At 39.2% G+C, this 17,526-nt stretch overlaps 1 protein-coding gene across 1 annotated transcript in view; it reads right to left on the bottom strand.

The window, feature by feature from the left end:
- The window catches only part of TRPC7 (transient receptor potential cation channel subfamily C member 7), a 65,571-nt gene that overhangs the window by 21,061 nt on the left and 26,984 nt on the right, over positions 1–17,526 (bottom strand). Inside the window, exons 3-4 of the mRNA XM_062501912.1 lie at positions 8,302–8,466; positions 2,082–2,298 (exon numbers count right to left, since the gene is read on the bottom strand). Coding sequence (XP_062357896.1) covers positions 2,082–2,298; positions 8,302–8,466 — 382 coding nt within the window. The remainder of the gene's footprint in view (positions 1–2,081; positions 2,299–8,301; positions 8,467–17,526) is intronic.

Consider the following 17,526-nt stretch of genomic DNA (forward strand, 5'->3'; position numbering starts at 1 on the left):
CCATGATTCCTTAAACTGGTCTGGGTGATGCATCCCATCCTTCAGGTGCATCAGCCTCAGCATTTACCATCTACCAACTCACTAAGGGTGCACTTGAATCCTCTGTCTATGTCATTAATTCTGGTATTAAATAACACTGGTTCCAGTACAGACCCTTGAGAGACACCACTTGTCACTGACGTCCATCAGTGGACTCTGAGCCACTGACCACGCAGCCCTCCAGCAGCTTTCTTATCCATCTATCAGTCCATCCATCAAATCAATCTCCCTCTGATTTAGAGAGAAGGATGTTGTGGTGATCCATGTCAAAGGCTTTACAGAAGTCCAGTTAAATGACATCTGCAGCCTGTCCTTGTGCACTTACACAGTCACTCCATCAGAGAAGGCCATTAATTATTAGGTCTATACTGGCCACTTTAATTATATTTCTACTTAGATATAGGTATTCATAATACCTGTAAGATTTTAGAACCAAAATTGCTACCATTGCTTTTACAATCCTTAAAGTTCAGGGTCACACATGGGGCTCAACAAGTGCAGGTGTCTGCAGGCCATGTGCACCAAAACTTCACCTCAGTATTGCTGAAACATTATTTGGAACTTTACGGAGGCAGGCAGATAAAGTGGCCAGAGAGGATTGTCAGTGCACATGTAGGCAGTCATTAGAACATCTCATTATATTCAGGAGTCTGTACAATGAATCACCTTTCTTCTCCCAGAAAAGTGAAAACCTTTGCTTTAAATGAAATGTTTTCTTCTCCATCACTCAAGAACTCAACAAGCAGACAGATACCTACTGCCTATAAGAAAAGAATACCTAGTTTAAAATCTAATCATCTTGTCCAACTGCTTTAATATAATTTTTAAAATGTATCTTCCAGTCTTACTCTATCCAGTCTGGCATCTATTCAGTATTTTCTAGCCCAATATCCTGTATGGGATTCTGATTATCACGAGGACAGGGAACAAAGAAACATTGGCCAGGAAGTCATCAGATACAGCAGCCGTATCCTATTTTTCAAGGGAATTTAATGCCAGTACTTATAGAACAGTGGAATTATTTGCTGCAAGAAAAGAATCAAAATTATGGTGGTGAGAAAAAATAGCTACAGAAGAGGCAGACAAAGATTCTACACAGTTGATAAGCTCAATTTCCCGATAAATCCTCTTGAGCTTGTTTAGATTAGTGGTTCAAACTAAGTGACCTGCCAGGAGTAAATTATGGCAGTCAGAAAAGTGAGACATCTGAATTTCTCTGAAACTCCTTTGAAATTTAACTTGTGCATGTGACACACTTTTGCACTTAACGGGTTCACCCACATGAATCCATACTTTGTAATTGCTGAATAACTTTATTTCTTCCATAAGATTTGAACACTGCACTGTGCTCTCACAAGTAAAAATTCCATACTATGAATTTCATAAAATCCAGCTCTTATTTGCTTAGCAGGTTTCATCACTAGATCTTGCAATGCATTACAAAAAAAGCAAATGACATTATGCTTGTTTTTTTGCAGACAAAGACACTGAGGTTCAGTGAATTACAGTATGATCCAATGGCAGGGTAATAAATCAGACAGATTCACCACATTCCTTTCTGCTCACTTTGTCCCAAAGTGAAGCCACAAGCCAGAATATTTCTATTATAATATCACTTTCTTTAAGATCCAATGATTAAACCAACAGAGGTAAATAGGCAACATCTATAGCATTTAAAATGGAAAGTGGAAAAAACAGGTAAATGAGAATTTGCTAAGCATCATTCAATGTTTTTAAAAGTGGTGACCAAGATCAAAGACCAAGATCTTTGCTCCTATTTTAATCAAAACTCTTGACATCAGCCTCTAGGCTCCTAGTGGGTTGTTTCAGTTTTGGGGAAGTTTTCTTGGTTTGGGTTGTTTGTTTATCTAGGCTTTTTGTTGTTGTTGTTCTTTGTTTGGTTGGGTTATTTGCTTTGGTTTTGTTTGGCTTTTGTTTTGTTTTGTTTTAATTTTTTCCTTTGTCTTGTCACTGTGTATTATGCTATTCTTAATGTGATTGAATTTCCAGGGAAGACTTGTAGACATTTTGGTTTTACTTACCCAATACCCACTTCATGATCAGTAGTTCTGTCCAGGAGAACTGGGTTGTTTTGACTCTGAATATTTGTTTCGGATGATCCGTGATGGTCTCGTTGGGGAGATTTTTGACTCCTTCAAACCGATCTGAAGCATTCACTACTAACAGTCCAAGGAAGATTGTGAAAGAAACTGCATGAGCCACAAACTTCATGAAAGGACTTCGAAGGGTACGTCCCAGCTGCAATAGAACATACACAGTCATGAGGTTTTCATTTACTCAACTCCTAGAAGTTTTTTCACTATAAAAATTTGAAACCTTTTGCCCACCGTGAAAAGGATTTGGTAATTTATTCTGGATCATTAGCTAAATAGGGTTTAGATTTCTTCAAGTTGTTACTTGCTATTACTAGACATTATGCTTTGGGTAATTTCTATGCATGGCAATGTCTTACAGTGCCCCCTTAAACCCACATGTAATATCTAATTTTCCTGGCCATATGGTGAGCAGAAAATGAAGAGACAGGGTATTTAGATGAGACACGTGTTTTTATGTTTATGTGTTATATGAATGCACTCATGTGACAATACAAATCCTAATGATGGACACAATTCTCATCCCTAAATCATGGTTATATGTTAGAATCTTTTATTAATGGTGAATTCTTGGTTCAGTATCAATGTGTGAGAAATAGCCTTCTGCTTAAATATTCTTTAGTAATGCTTTTCATATGCTTTGGTATGGAAGTCTTCTCTCATAATTAGTACAAAAGCTGGAGAATTACTCACAGAACACAAGGATTTATTTCAAGACACTAAGCCAAGAAAAAGAGCAGCAGGTGACTACACTACACTACACTACACTACAGATAATTGTTCCACTTCACTACAGATAATTGTTCCACTCTTCTCGAAAAGCTTTCTTTGTTAATACATTTAAATATCAGTCTTAATTTTAAATTTTCTGTGAATCAAGAAAACATTACTGCAGAAAGATGGAAAGCAGAGAAACATTTTCAGGAGCACCAGGGCTGAATCCTGTAGTGTTGGACACAATGGAGCAATGGAAGAACAGGCCTGGATGGGGCCTTCCAAAACTCTCCTCAAAGCCAATTGGATTTTTATTCAGTATATTACTCATTGATTCATTCCACTTGGTGCTAAGGTATCACCCATTTTTTCTTTATATCCACTGATTTAATAATAAAACTTCATAGGAAAAAGTACATAAAAAGGGAATTATTTGTTTTCGTAGTTTTCTCCAATGGCAGATTAATTCCAAGGAGCCCTGGTCTCTGATTATGGCAGAAATGGAAATATTTCAAAAGCAGAGGTCTCTAGGTTTAGCAGAAATTCAAAGGAAGTCTTAGGATTCTGGGTTTATTTCTTTTTCTTATCAGAGTCTTTAAAACATCAATAAAATATTTTATAAAGTTGACAGAATAGAAAATCCTATTGAAAAATGTGTATGTTTCGAAATACTGGAGAGACTTTCCATTAAAGAAAATTAAAATATCTGCTCTTTCCCAAGGTCCTTATTAACATTCTCTGAGGTCAGTAAAGTCATGTTTAATTGGGTAGATATTTCACCCACGTGAAACCCAAGTTTGTTTAATTTTGTCTAGGAATAATATGGCAGACATAGGAGTGGATGAAGTGTGTTAAAACCAGACTCAACACTTGCAGTTCTGGTTCACCTCCAGTGCTGTCACCATTGGTGTAGTTCTCAAAGTTTTTTATGGTTGATGCTGTGTAGATTTATGCTTTGTAGTAGAATTCATAATTTCAGTACTGAGCTGATGGGGTGATGGGATAGGTCTGAAAAATGTCCAGAGCAGTAATAATCTCAGATATTTTCCTCCTATGACCTGAGAGAGTTCAGATTGCAAGCATTAAGTGGAACAACAACCATGGATCCTTAGCAAGAAATTTTTAAGAAAGTGCACTTGCAATCTGTACGAGGCTCATTTCTACCCTGAACTCACTAAAAGAGAAAAAACACTACCTATTGAATCATGACTCCTCTCCTCATTATTAGACTTTTTCTGCTGTCTATAGATCTATAGAAATGTAAAAAAAAAAAAAAGGCCTTATATTGAAGTAGCATCATCTCAGTTATCAGAGAAATAATTCTGTGTATTACAGAACCAAATGAATTCTATGGGTAATTTCTCCCACTTCTCTCATGATTTAACAGAAATCTGCATTTAGTTAGCATTACATCAGCCATTTGTCCCATTTATTACTGCAGAAAGCTTACCATTATTTTCTTGAGCTGATGCTTTTTATATCTTCTCAGAAATCTGATTTTTAGCTAAGAGCTACAGAAAGTGTTGACTAAAATATTCTGTAAAAAATTATTGAAGTGTCAATTCCTCCAGCCAGTCTAATGCTTTATAACAATAAGATTTTTCAAACAACATGATACAGCTAAACTCAAGGTGTGTAACTGTATGAGCGTATCAATATCTTGATTTTTTAGAAAATCAGAATATCACCTTTCATCAAACCAGGATTGCAGGGTAGTGTCTGGCTGTTGCTTCTAAGCTAGAAACACTGACTGTGAATACAAAGGTTCATTCTTAAGAGAGTAGATAATTTCATTACTTAGTATCCTATCTCTATGATAAGAAAACAATGAAGCATTTATGCTAAAACAGAAATATACAGTTTGATATCATTACAAAATTTTCGAAATGCTTGAGGAGATGGGAAAAAAAAGGATAGAAACATCATAAGGAAAGCATTCTATTACTGTTCTCAGCACTATGCCCATAGCAGAAGGATGAAGGATAGTATTGTAGTGACCTCATGTATTTTAGGGGTTAAAAGGTACCGATACAGCATAGGCAGAGGTAACAATTAAAATTGCAGTGCTTGAACAGTGCAGTCTGTTGCAGTGGGAGCTGCAGTCCACAAATCCTCAGCGTGGCTTCAGAAAAGGAGAGAAGAGCCCAGACAATGAGGGTGTGTATGAGTGACCTCTCAGTGTTGCAGTGTTTGAACATGCACTTCAACCAGCCCGAAAGGAAGAAAGAAAGGAAGAAAAAAAGGAAGAAAGAAAGGAAGAAAGAAAGAAATAGAGAGAAAGAAAGAAAGAAAGAAAGAAAGAAAGAAAGAAAGAAAGAAAGAAAGGCAGAAAGAAAGGCAGAAAGAAAGGGAGAAAGAAAGGCAGAAAGAAAGAGAGAAAGAAAGCACAACTTGTAGATCTGCAAACAATCCAAACAGCCCCTCTTGCTCTTGTCATTACATTTTCGGGCAACAGACTGTGCAATTTTTCTATCCAATCTCTTTTCTCTTTTGATCACCAATGAAAAAAAATGTTAGAGACCAACACATAAAACAACAGTTTATTTCACAGCCTCTAAGACATGGATTCAGCAAAGATATTTCAAGATAGGACATGTTTAAACTTCATGGGTCATGTCAACCATCTGTGCATCCAGAAATGAATGGCTGACTGACTGACACTAAAACTGGTTTTAATAAAGTCAGCTCTGTACAGCTGAATGAAAAAAAAAAAAGAGTAAGGTGAGGTACAAACTCCTGTCAATAACATGTACCAAATTTTTGTGGGTAGTATTTGGTATAGTACATTCTAACCCCACAGGGTTTTTTTTAAAGAAAATTTTTTGTTGGGGAGGATAGGTTTTAAAATATGTGCCTAGCTAAGATACACCAGTGAAGGAATTTTGAATATGAATTCCTCTATTACCCTATGTGAAACTGCAGATTTCAATCATCGTAAAAATGTGATATACAGTAGTGTTGCTTAGGACAGCTCCTATTGCAGTATTCTACCTTAGAGATTTCCTCCATTTTTCTCACTGCCTTGGTCCAGAAATGAGCCCCTCACTCATGCCTGGGCACCTGTGTGTCTCTGAAGACAGGTCTGGTTTAAGTTAAATATTTTAACTGATAATTACTATGGAAAAATTATTTCTTTGCCCGGTTGTGCAACATAAAGATTGCTTCCATCAGTAAAAACCCAATAAAACACTTATAAAGTTGACCAGGACAAAACTGGGCTGCTCAGAGTGGAGACACTGCCTGTGTAGAATTTTCTGCAATAACACTTTGAGGAGAAACTAGGCTCTTATATCAACCTGAAGTCCTTGAAATTAAGAGTGATGATTTCGGGTGAGGTACCAATTCTTAGGGGGAAAATTGTGTGTGTTATTCAGTTATTTCTATCACAGGTCCCAATCAAAAATCAAGACGACATTGTTCTGATCAAGGCAAATCATGCATTCAAAGACAATACCTGCCTGGAAGAAATTTCAATTGGACTTTGTGCTAGAAGCTTACATGTGGTTTTTCACAGTCTAGTTGGATGAAAAAGAAGGAACGTTGAAAAATAAGAATGCATGAAAGATTTAGGATACTGAAATCAAAGCTGATGAAAATCTCCTGCCTCCCTCCCTCCATTTTTAAATTTTAATACACCTACCTCAAAAAATTAAAACCAAGTAACTGTCTCAATAATTTCTTACTTCTGCTATAAAACTTTTTTAGTTTTAGGGAGGTTTTGTCTCAGTTTCTTTCCCCTTAGTTTTTTTTTTTTCCTTTTAATTTCTTCACTTATTTCTAGTCTAATGGTTCTTCCCACATATTGCCATATTCAAATGTGGCCTCTGTAATTCAACAGCACCCCAAATGTTGCTGTTGGCTGGTGTGCCAAATCCCAACATGTTCAGCAGAAGTGAAGGAAATTAAAGAGCTTCATAAATTCCCTGCTAGCCTGGGGTCTGACATGAGGGAATCAAGGTGGTATTTCCATGCAATAATTCCCTCTACAAGCCAGGCAAAATCACCCTCAGCACAGCCTGGCTTTCACATGAACTTCCCTGTGAGCACTTCTGGAGTCCTGTCTGGTACCCATGAAAAATGATGGACTTTGTGTTGATACAGAGCTCGAGGAGATGAAGTTACATCCTCATATACTCTAACACAAAGTACTCCTCTTGGAGCTATTTTGGAGGAGACTAAGACTTAAATGAATTTTATCATCTGAGACATACAGAGGACTGAAGGACTGTTCTGAGGGACTGTTTTGCTGATTGAACTAATATGTGTTTCAAATTATTGTCTTTCCTCAATACTAATTGATGGATCTATAGATACTTGAGTTTGATAAATTTAGAAAGGATTCCTCACTGGTTTTTAGAGGGAATGGGAGAAGATACTTTCAAGACTTAATACAATACCAGCACCAGGGGTAATTTTGATCAAATTTAAGTACCTGTGACCAACCTCCTGTAAAAGACATCTACCTTGTAAGGGATGATGTTGCTGGCTGTTGCTGAATGTGAAATGATCTTCTCCCCTGCCACCCCTTTTTCTGTGGCAAGAGCAGTGACAAAGTTATTTATCACTCAGCCACACACCTATTTATCTCCTCTTGTTTGAGCAAACTATTTCCAGATGAAATCTCTATAGATTTCATACCACAAACAACTTGAGATTTTACCTAAGCTAATGATTGGCTCCTTTGACCTCTAGGTCTCAACAAAATCTCCTCCTCCATCTGGTCTCTATTTAGGTATACAGCAGTATTCCAAGTTTCATCATCTTTTCCCTCAAAACCATAAACATTTTATGATTAAGTCTACTCTTTGCTGCAACATTACAAAGTTTCTAGGGGCTTCCCAGAGCTTCAGGCACATGTATCATAATAATGCTCCACTAACTACAGCCACAATTATGCTCTATTAACTAAAACTACAATAATGCTCCACTAACTACAACCACATTTATGCTCTATTTACTAAAACCACAATAATGCTCCACTAAATAAGACCATGAGCTCAGAAAGGAGGAGGAAAGGTAGAAAAGGAGCCCTGAAGATAAGAGGAATCCACAACAAAAAGTGCATAAAAGAGCAAGGGTTTAAACACCGGAGTTAACAAAAACAAGAATCTTCTCCTTTAGTTATTTCCAGTTTTGGTGGCTCTTCTACTTTTTCTTCACTCCACTCCTATGTTGTTATCTTCTATACATTTCTTTTTCCTTTTGTTTTCTTGTCACCCACTCCCTCACCCTCTTTGCCCACCACTCCTTTTTTCCCTGTAAAGATGAATCTCAAACCATAGCAGTTCCATTTGTGTCTGCTTGCTCTCCCCTGGGTCAATCTTAGAGGATACCATGACTCACTTCCCAACATCTTTATGGAAAAATCTGGGCCTTCATTCCAGTCCCTGGGTAAAAATGCCTGTAAACCCTACAGACCATCAGGAGTTTGTACCTTGCTGCAGGGAGCAATCCAGTAGGCTATGGCAAGGAAGGGCAGCCCGATGGAGACCCCAAAGACAGCCAAGAACTTCACAGCTATGGATTGCTGCCGTAAGCCTGAGAGGTTCTCATACCACATGGTGAGCAATTGCTGCTGGCAGTTGGGGTGAGCAACAAACTGTAAGAAAACCAGAAATAGAGACATCAGTAGCATTGTCTGAAGAGGATGAGATCTCAGGGAATAACCTTCTGAATTTGCCCATGGAACATGACAGGTCAGGTCTTTGTTGTCCAACAAACAAACAGAAAACTGAAAACCAGGCACACAGGATCCCCAGGTACTGGCAGAATGTGAATTGCTTCTGCTCCTTGTCTTCTCTAGAGAAAAGCTATTTTTACATGATAAAAAACAGAATCTGAGCCAAACCCCAAAATCCATCCATGGTCAGCACTGACAAAATGCCTCTGAGCAAGTTCCCTCTTGGGGTAAGACAGTGCACCCTGAGATTCAGAAAAGTCACAGAGGTGCTTGGAGGTCAAGCTGGAAAACACCGTGATGACCTGGCTAAGGACAGAGGCCACTGACACAGCAGCTTAACTCAGCACTAATATTACATTGTTCTATTCACTTTGTAAAGACCAAAAGGGAGCCATTCTGCAGGCTATGAGGTCTATGAGGTCTGGCTGGTATTTTGCTACTTTAAATGCTTTATCTCAGAATACCTTTCAAAATATGACAGCTCATTCTTTACTGATAGGACAAAAAGACAAATTCAAAAGCAGAAGGAAAAGCTGTGGTGCTCTGGTACAGAAAGTACCTGTTTTATACCCTGTAACTGAGACTCTTCTCTCTTCTCCAGTTTACTGTTCAGAAGTTAAAAAAAAAAAAAAAGTGAGCTGCAGAAAAGTGAAAAGGGTAATTTCTTAATGGCAAAATTACAGCACCACAGCACCACCAGATCCTACCTAACAGTTTTATAGCAAGAGATGAAACTTCTTTAGTTCTTTGAGATGATTGAATTTAGAATAAAGAAGGATAATTAAAATGCAAAATAACAAAAATTAAAAATGAAAAAGTTGCTGATGCAGCTAATTGCATTAGTAGAACAGAAAGTTTCAATTATTAGTTCAGTAACTGAATAAATGTTCCTAGGAGGGAAATGTTAAATGCTCTACTCTTTCAAAGAGCAGAACTTTCTGAAGGTGAAGGGGAGGATGAAGGGAGTCAAGAAACAAAAGACAGGAGGAAAGCAGAGGCTGCTGAGGGCTTGGTGGCCACGGGGGTAGAGACAGGACCATGCCTGGCAACCAGCCCTTGCCCTGGATCAGCCCTTTAAGGTCACCCAGCTGGAGGACTTCAGCTGTCATCTGCAGTTTTCTTGAGACTGAAAAGCAGAGTAAATTCTAGCTGTGCTTTCATCTTCACTAACTGTGAAGGATCATCATCCATTTGGGAAGTTAATGGACTCTTTTTTGAGATGTTTGCATAACAAAACTGTTGCTGTTCAGGAGGAAATACAGTTGCACAATAATTAGGATTGCTCTGCACACTTTTCCTTCATTAATAGTACATTACCAGCTGTTTAAAATATGCTTTTGAGATAAATTAGGTTTTGGGGTCTGTGTTTCTCAAGAAGAAAAAAATAAAAGAAAATGAGATTCTACCCCTTCTACTGAATAAATCAGCCAGAACAAATTTAATTGATGGGTACTTTTAACCTCCTTTGTCTTTAGAATTTTTTCCTGGAAATACTAATATTTTAATATTATTTCTTTTAAGCTGCTTTCACAGAAAAAAAAGGTTTTAAAAAAGTTAATTGTAAATCATGAGTCCTAGTCCTTCTGAGCATTTAAAGTTTAAGGTTGAGGTGATGAGCAGTATTACAGGGAGGCATTTCCTAATGCCTGGTGTTTATGTTTGTCCTAATGCTACTCGGGTTTGTTATCTTCCTGGCAAATGGACAGAAAAATGAAGTGGAAGGAAGCTCAGTAAAGAATTGATCCCTTTTGCAAACTTTAGATGTCATGAATTCCACATTTCTAGTGACTCATGGAAAGGGAAATGACATGTCAATGTGCAGACTTATGGGATGAAGGGGCCAAGAAATATTCAGACTTCCTCCTCCTGTTGCAGTTGTTCATTGCATTATGAGAATTGATTCAAACAAAGAAATTCAGTTGTCCTTGGCAATGAGACAGTCAAATACTTCTGGCTGGCATTTCAGAAACTTCATCAGACATTTTAATCTGTCCATTTTTTCACTTTGTCTGGAAACAGCTACAATGAAAATACAAACACAGGAAAATTGAGAAGGAATTTCCATAAAACCCAGTTCAGTGGAACAATTTATTTTGTACAAGGCAATAAAGACAGGTAGAGTGCCAGAGAGCATAGATGGTCTTCAATTCTCATCTGTTTGGCCCATGTCATCCCATTCCCCACAGCACTCAGGATCCACGACTGGGTCCACTCCTAGGTCAGGGGTGTAATCAGCTCCTCTGGACATACCAGCCCCCACTCTAGACATGCTGCAGACCCTATAGAGGAAGCTTACCTGATAAAATACCAGGAAAGTGGTCTCTTGAACACTCAGGGGAAACTGAACATTTTCAAAAAGTGTTGTAATGGATTCAAAGGAGTAGAAGAAAAGGAAAAGCTGAAAAGCCTCATCCCCTGCTCCTCTAACAAACTGGGTGCAATTACTAATAAACCCCCAAACATGCTACTGGAACTGGGATGCAGGGTAGGATGAAGAAACCATAAACCATACATACCTGGAACAAACTGTAGTACCTTTGTAAACTCCCTATAAATCATTATCATTGAGCCCAGCACAATAGCAACCTGAATCCATGCCCCTGTACTGTAAAAGCCACGTGTCAGGGACAATACTGGAGCTATCTCCAGATAAGAAAATAAGCCTAGGGACCAGAAAGGTATTAAAAGCTCAAAAAGAGCAGAAGGACCAGAGATGCATGAAGGCCTCCATGCAGAGAGACATTATGAATTCAAGCAACCTGGCTACTGACTGCTTTGTCCCAATACAGAGCAAATGAAACCACCAAAAGAGTATTTGTCCTGGTTTAGGGCAAACTTTGGAGGAAACCTCTGAGTGGGGCCCCTCTAGAAAGTAAATTCAAGTGCTGCCCCCCCACCCCCTTTCCCCTCAGTTTGGGAAATATTTTCTTGGAGAAAAGTGGAAAAAACTGTTTATTTAACAACCAAAGTTTTCTCAAACATGAAAACATGAATAATATTAAACAATGGAACCTCTGGTTCTGAAGAGATGGAAAATTCAGAAAGTCCTTCTGTGGATCAGAGAGAGAAAGAGTCATTTTTGGGAGTGTGTCCTCAGTTTCTCTCAGTCTCTCTGGGGCTCAGGTTCAGTGTTTGGCTGCAGTGCAGCTTGGGGGACCCCTGGACAATAGTCCTGGTGCTCCTGGACTGAACAATAGCTGAGCAGTTCCAAAAAACCTTCTGTCCTCAGCTTACTAAAAAAACCTAACTAAAATCAGAGTTCTTTCCCACTCACTGTCCCTGCTGCAGACAACACGGTCCATGAGAGACAGCTGAAACTCTTATCTCTATGTTTTTGAATACAGCTGCAAAAAAATCCACTGCTTTTCCTTCTCTCCCTCTTGTCTCTCAGATCTAGTTTTAAAGGCACAAAACTTATTTCTGGGCTAAAAGAACAAATGGGGATACAATTCAGCATCATAAAGTAACCTCAGGACATCACCTTACTCTGATTATTACAAAAATGAGAGAAAAGTTAAGGATCAGGAAGATCAGACGTGAGTGAGTTTTGATCTGTTATTTGCTTGTTTTGATCTGTTATTTGCTTACAGCAAGCAGAACAGTTTTCATTGTTTTCTCTATCAGACATTAATGAAGCACACAGTGATCCTTGAGCACTGCCAGCCCTCTATCAACATTGCAGAGACTGATCTTAGATCTCCTCAGAGATGTTACAGAGCCATTTGACTTTCTCTCTTCCCTGGGAATGGGCCCTGACACCTGGTTGAAGATTACATTAATGTTTTGGTTAGTGATTTAGGCATGGAGAAGAACAACGTTTGAGACAAAAGCTCCAAGGCAGAATGCTTCAAAGCATAATGACAAATGGTGATGTGTGATACTGAATTTCAGAAGACTGAATGCTGCAGTGCTTTTTCAATGTTCCCATTAAATGCTATTTTCCTTTCTTCAGTGCTGGAAAATGAGGTGAGGAGGCTTTTAGGGACAAACCATGGATGCTCCTGTGCTGCAGACAAGAAAGAGCGGTGTGACCAGGGCTGTGCAGAAGGGCAGGATATCTCTGATTGAAATGGAAGCACTGGCAGTGGAGGGGATTGCCTGGCTCCAAAACCAGCCACTTAAAAGCATTGAGTGCTTTATCTCCTGGGCAGAGTCAGTAAGGGAATGAATCAGGATCTGCAAGCTCAAGCAAAATGTTTTCCAGTGTTCCTGCATTCAGAAGCCAGGGTGGGAGCTTTGCTGGGATCCCAGTAGATAGCAGTGTTTTTTCCTGGTACCATGCACACCTCTTGATATTGGAAGGAAATTGCTCTTCCCTCCAGCCTATCAGTCACACAGCTTTTTAAGTTAAAAAAAGGCTAAAAAAACCCATAATAAAACCATACATCAATCAGCTCAAATAATGAAGCCACCAAAGCAGCATTTTTAGAGGCAGTAAAAGACTTACGTAAGTATTGACACCTCCAAAAGCCCCTGTCCTATGATAAAGGGGATTAAATGAGACACATGAATATTTATCTGGAGTATGGAAAAAAGTTTCTCAAAGACTTCAATGGGAATTGAAAGGACCCAAAGGAAGAGTTTTACATACAGGAATAAAGAGGGTGCTTCAGAGACCACTGTGGATACCCCACTGAGTGATCACTTTTCCACATTTCTATCTAATTTGATGGTGACAGCTCTTTCTGGTAGTTTACCATGCTAAATGCATTGTGGGGAAACACTTCTGAGCTCTTATGACAGAATGAAAGCTTTTTCCTTAGCATAGTTGTTCATGAAAGCAGGAGTTTCACTCCACAGATTATAAAGTACATTTATATTTTATAAACATATAGAAAGTTATTTCTGATAGAAAAGACTGTAATAGAGAGACTTTTTATTTTATGTTATATTGAACAGCGAAAGAGCCTGTAATGAGAGGAGAGGAGAGGAGAGGAGAGGAGAGGAGAGGAGAGGAGAGGAGAGGAGAGGAGAGGAGAGGAGAGGAGAGGAGAGGAGAGGAGAGGAGAGGAGAGGAGAGGAGAGGAGAGGAGAGGAGAGGAGAGGAGAGGAGAGGAGAGGAGAGGAGAGGAGAGGAGAGGAGAGGAGAGGAGAGGAGAGTCTCTATCTTGGACAGAAAAATGGTGTCAGCAGAAATAAGGAAACTCATGGCAAGACAACGAAGAAACAGAGGTTAGCCTCCACTGATTGAAATTAATTGTACAGAAAGAAACCACTATCTCTTTTACTGCTTAAATAATTCTATTTCCCTTAAAAGTACAGAAATCTACAACTGAGGCAAAAGAGTTAATGACTGAGACAGGATCATCTCACTTTGCTAAGGTACCCTACACTTCATAGCCAGAGGCTAGGTAGGAAGGCAAAACTCATCAGTGAAGCAGTGAAAGCAGATAAACCCCTGCATATCAGAACTAACAACATGAACCTGTGACTATAAAGTCCTGAGGGGCTCCTGTCATGTCCTCTCAGCTTGTGCCTTCCCTTTCAGCCTTATGGTAAACTTCAGTATGTTTCATCACTGAGTGTGAGCTAAAAAGGAGCTGCACAAGTAGACTTTCAGGAGAGCACTGAGGATGTCAAGAGACACTGGCAGGGGCAGGGATGAGTAATTTCTCTTTCCATCATGTAGCTGCATTTATGTCCTTGGAACAACCTTTCTGGGTTCATTATTAAGCATTTATCTTTTGATGTAGCTCTTAGCTTCCGCAAACCTACATTTATTAACACATTTTAGGCTTCAGCACCTGCTCACAGGAATCTTGGGCTGGGTGTGTAATGCTTCAAATGCCAGAAATCCGAGGGAAAATGCTGACTCAAGTGAGTCATCCAAAGGGTTTCAATTGTCACCTTGTGCCTCTGAATTACAAGTGAAAAGGTGGCAGCAAATGGGTTGCATACATGGTTTTCCCCATTTTGCCAGCCCTGCCCGTGGCAGGAGGGTTGGATCTGGATGATCTTTCAGGTCCCTTTCCAACCCAAATCATTCTATGATTCTGTGTTGACAGGAACAGAGGAGTAGTCCTCCTGCAGGGATCTACACATTGGAAAAGCCAGGTGGGATCCAAACCACACACATTGTGTGCTCTGTAAGGTTAAATCAGAATTATCATGAAGATTTCCTGACACCTCAAAGACAAACACAGCCTGAGCTGAGCTTGCCATGTCCATGTTCCCACCAGGACCAAAGCCAGGGCTGGTCTGGAAGGGGAATTGAGGTTTCCTTGGCAGCTTTGCTGTGCTTGAGCAAAACCAGAGGGAAGGAGGGAGGGAGGGAGGGAAAGCTGGCCTTGCTGCATAGTGCCATGTTTCTCCCAGCAAAGCTTTCACCAAAGGAGAAATGAAGTCATCCTTTTTCAGCAGGTCGTTGAAGACTGTGGGAGTATCAGCAAACATTGGCAGGCGTGGAAAAAACTCAGGGAAAGGTCAAAGCAGGATATTACTGCTCTTCCCCTGAAGGGTGAAAAATACACTGCCATTTCACCAAAGAGGATCAGATGAATTAAGAGGTAAACTTATGCCCACATGAAAATGACAGGGAAAAAAAATCAATGAACATATTAAAACAAAACATAGTTTCTTTGTTTCTATAACAGTTTTCCCTTTTGAAGATTCCTTTAATGTTTTAGGCTTTTTTAAGATTTGAAGCCTATATAAAGGGTCTGCATTTACACTGAATAAAATACTTTTCTTGAACTGGAACATACTTTTTTTTGGGAGGTGGGGGGGAAAGGTGGAAAATGTGTCAAAACATTTTTTTATCCAGTAAAAGACCTGTTACAGAGTCATTTCACTTGATGCAGAGCAGAAGATGAGAGAGCTCAGTGGAAATTCCTGAAGTTTGCTGGAAAACACAGTTCAGGGAAAGACCAGCATAGGCAGAAGCCTTTCCTTACGTCCACTCTGTACTCTGCTCTGGGAGGCTCCAAGTGAACAAAGAGCCCTGTGTTTTGTAGAGACTATTCTGAGACTTTAGCAGAAGCAGGTGGGATATTCTATATTATATTATGTATTTATTTCATGCTCTGAAATGCAAAAAAATATTGTCTTTAGCAAATGCATGTGATATTAATTCTGACAGCTGAAATTGTCAGAGGGTAACTATGGCTGGAACTTGGTTCACTCTTTGCTGTTGTGGCTGCAAGAGAGGCAAATAAAACTGCAGAAAGTTTAAGAAAGAAATAAAAAAGTACATGCCCTACTGCTAATGAATTAAAAATAACAAGTAAAGTTCCATTCCAAAGACCCCTGCTGTGACACTGGGGACCTTTTCACAAAAAAAAGACCTACTCTAATTAGAGTTAAATGCTACCCATGGCCATGGACCCTGTTTTAAAAACACTTTGCACCAGACTAACCTTACAAGAGAGAGTAATAACAGGTCCAAATTCCTTTTGTCCAGATGCAGAAGAAAGATTTTCATGGATGAAAGAAAATTCAATTGATCAAGTTGTGTTTCAATGGGGTCTAACCGTGGCATGAAAGGAAAAAATCTACGTGACAAAAGGTCCTCTGAGATATTGCTGCAGACACCCAGAGAACAAGGAAATGTCCCTGCCCTGAGGATTGCTGCAGCTTTCCCTCTGTCCCTGGGGTTCATTTGACTGTCTAATGGCACCACACAAATATTCATGAGGTTCTTGCTCATCCTCCAGATGAGCTTTGTGACAGGCCTGGTGAATATTCAGTCCTGCTATCTGGAGTCTGACTTCAGCGTTTTTAAACCTGTAGCAAAGGGAAAAGGTTTGTATTTGTAAGCAAGGCCCAGATCAACCAGGATTATCAAGGAAAAAACTCCAACTAATTGTGCAACTTCAGTTTGTAAATTACTTTTAGGGCACAAACCCACAAGTACTTAGTACAGTTTTAGTAATAAATTGCACCTTTCACAAAACCTTTAACATTATTTCCTTCTGAACCAAAATATCTTTCTTATTTGGCAGAGGGCAAATACATCAAAACCCAGGACACTCACACATTCCCCAGTTTTATTGAAATCCAATATCTGGGTCCGCTTGCTTGTTGACCTGAGTTACCCTGTACAAAATTATAATTTTGAACACTTAAAACCTTCACATAGCTGCACTTTAGAGCCCCATCTCCTTCCTGTGACTCATTCTGCACTATAAAAACAAGAGTGTTTGGGGGTAAATCTGCTCCCTGCTAAACCAGTGGGTGCATTAACAGGGCTGGGATCTCACTATGCAAAGGTGACATGGGACAGAACCAGGGCAGGGAAGGTGACCCCAGTGCTGGTGTGATTGCCCCAAAGCCCCCGTGTGGCTCAGCTCTGTAAAGGGCATGATCCTGTTAGGATGAGTGATGAGGGTGGAAACTTAAAACCCACTTAAAACTCAGGCACAACTAAAAACCCAGTAAAAACAAATTTGTCTAATAGAAAACAAAAATAATGGGGTAAATAAAAGTGCCAAGACCAGTGTAAATGCAATTTTCCCATTGACACTAATGTTCTTCAGTGCTAACTGGAAAGGCAAAATTAATAATAGTGGAAGGGACTTTTGTTGTTTTGTTAATTTTATGCCATTTGAAATGAAAAGGAAAGTCTGATATGTTTGATATGTGTAACTAGAAAATGTAGAGTTTACACAAATTCTTTGATTGTTTTAGTTTAAACCTTGCTTTGCCTTAAGTTTCTTTATAATTTGATTTTTCTGAGACAAAGATAAGGGTTTTTTGGGCTCAACATTCTTCTCTAGGGTAGGGAACAAGGTGGTTGGCTCTTTGGAAAACTTCAATTTCTCCTTCTACTGAGCTGCATGTTTTCTGAAAAGATTTATTGTTATTGTCTGATTTCTCCTCTTTTTACATATATGAATAAATCTTATCACTGAATTATTTATCTGAAACAAGAAACTGAATTACAAGTCTCAGACTTTAACGTTCCAGGATTTTCATATCTGTGCAAAATCAAAACCACTTGAAAATCCTTATTATTGAATTATTCATCTGAAAACACACCAC

This window comes from Cinclus cinclus, chromosome 14 (assembly GCF_963662255.1).
Source record: "Cinclus cinclus chromosome 14, bCinCin1.1, whole genome shotgun sequence".
Taxonomy (NCBI): Eukaryota; Metazoa; Chordata; class Aves; order Passeriformes; family Cinclidae; genus Cinclus; species Cinclus cinclus.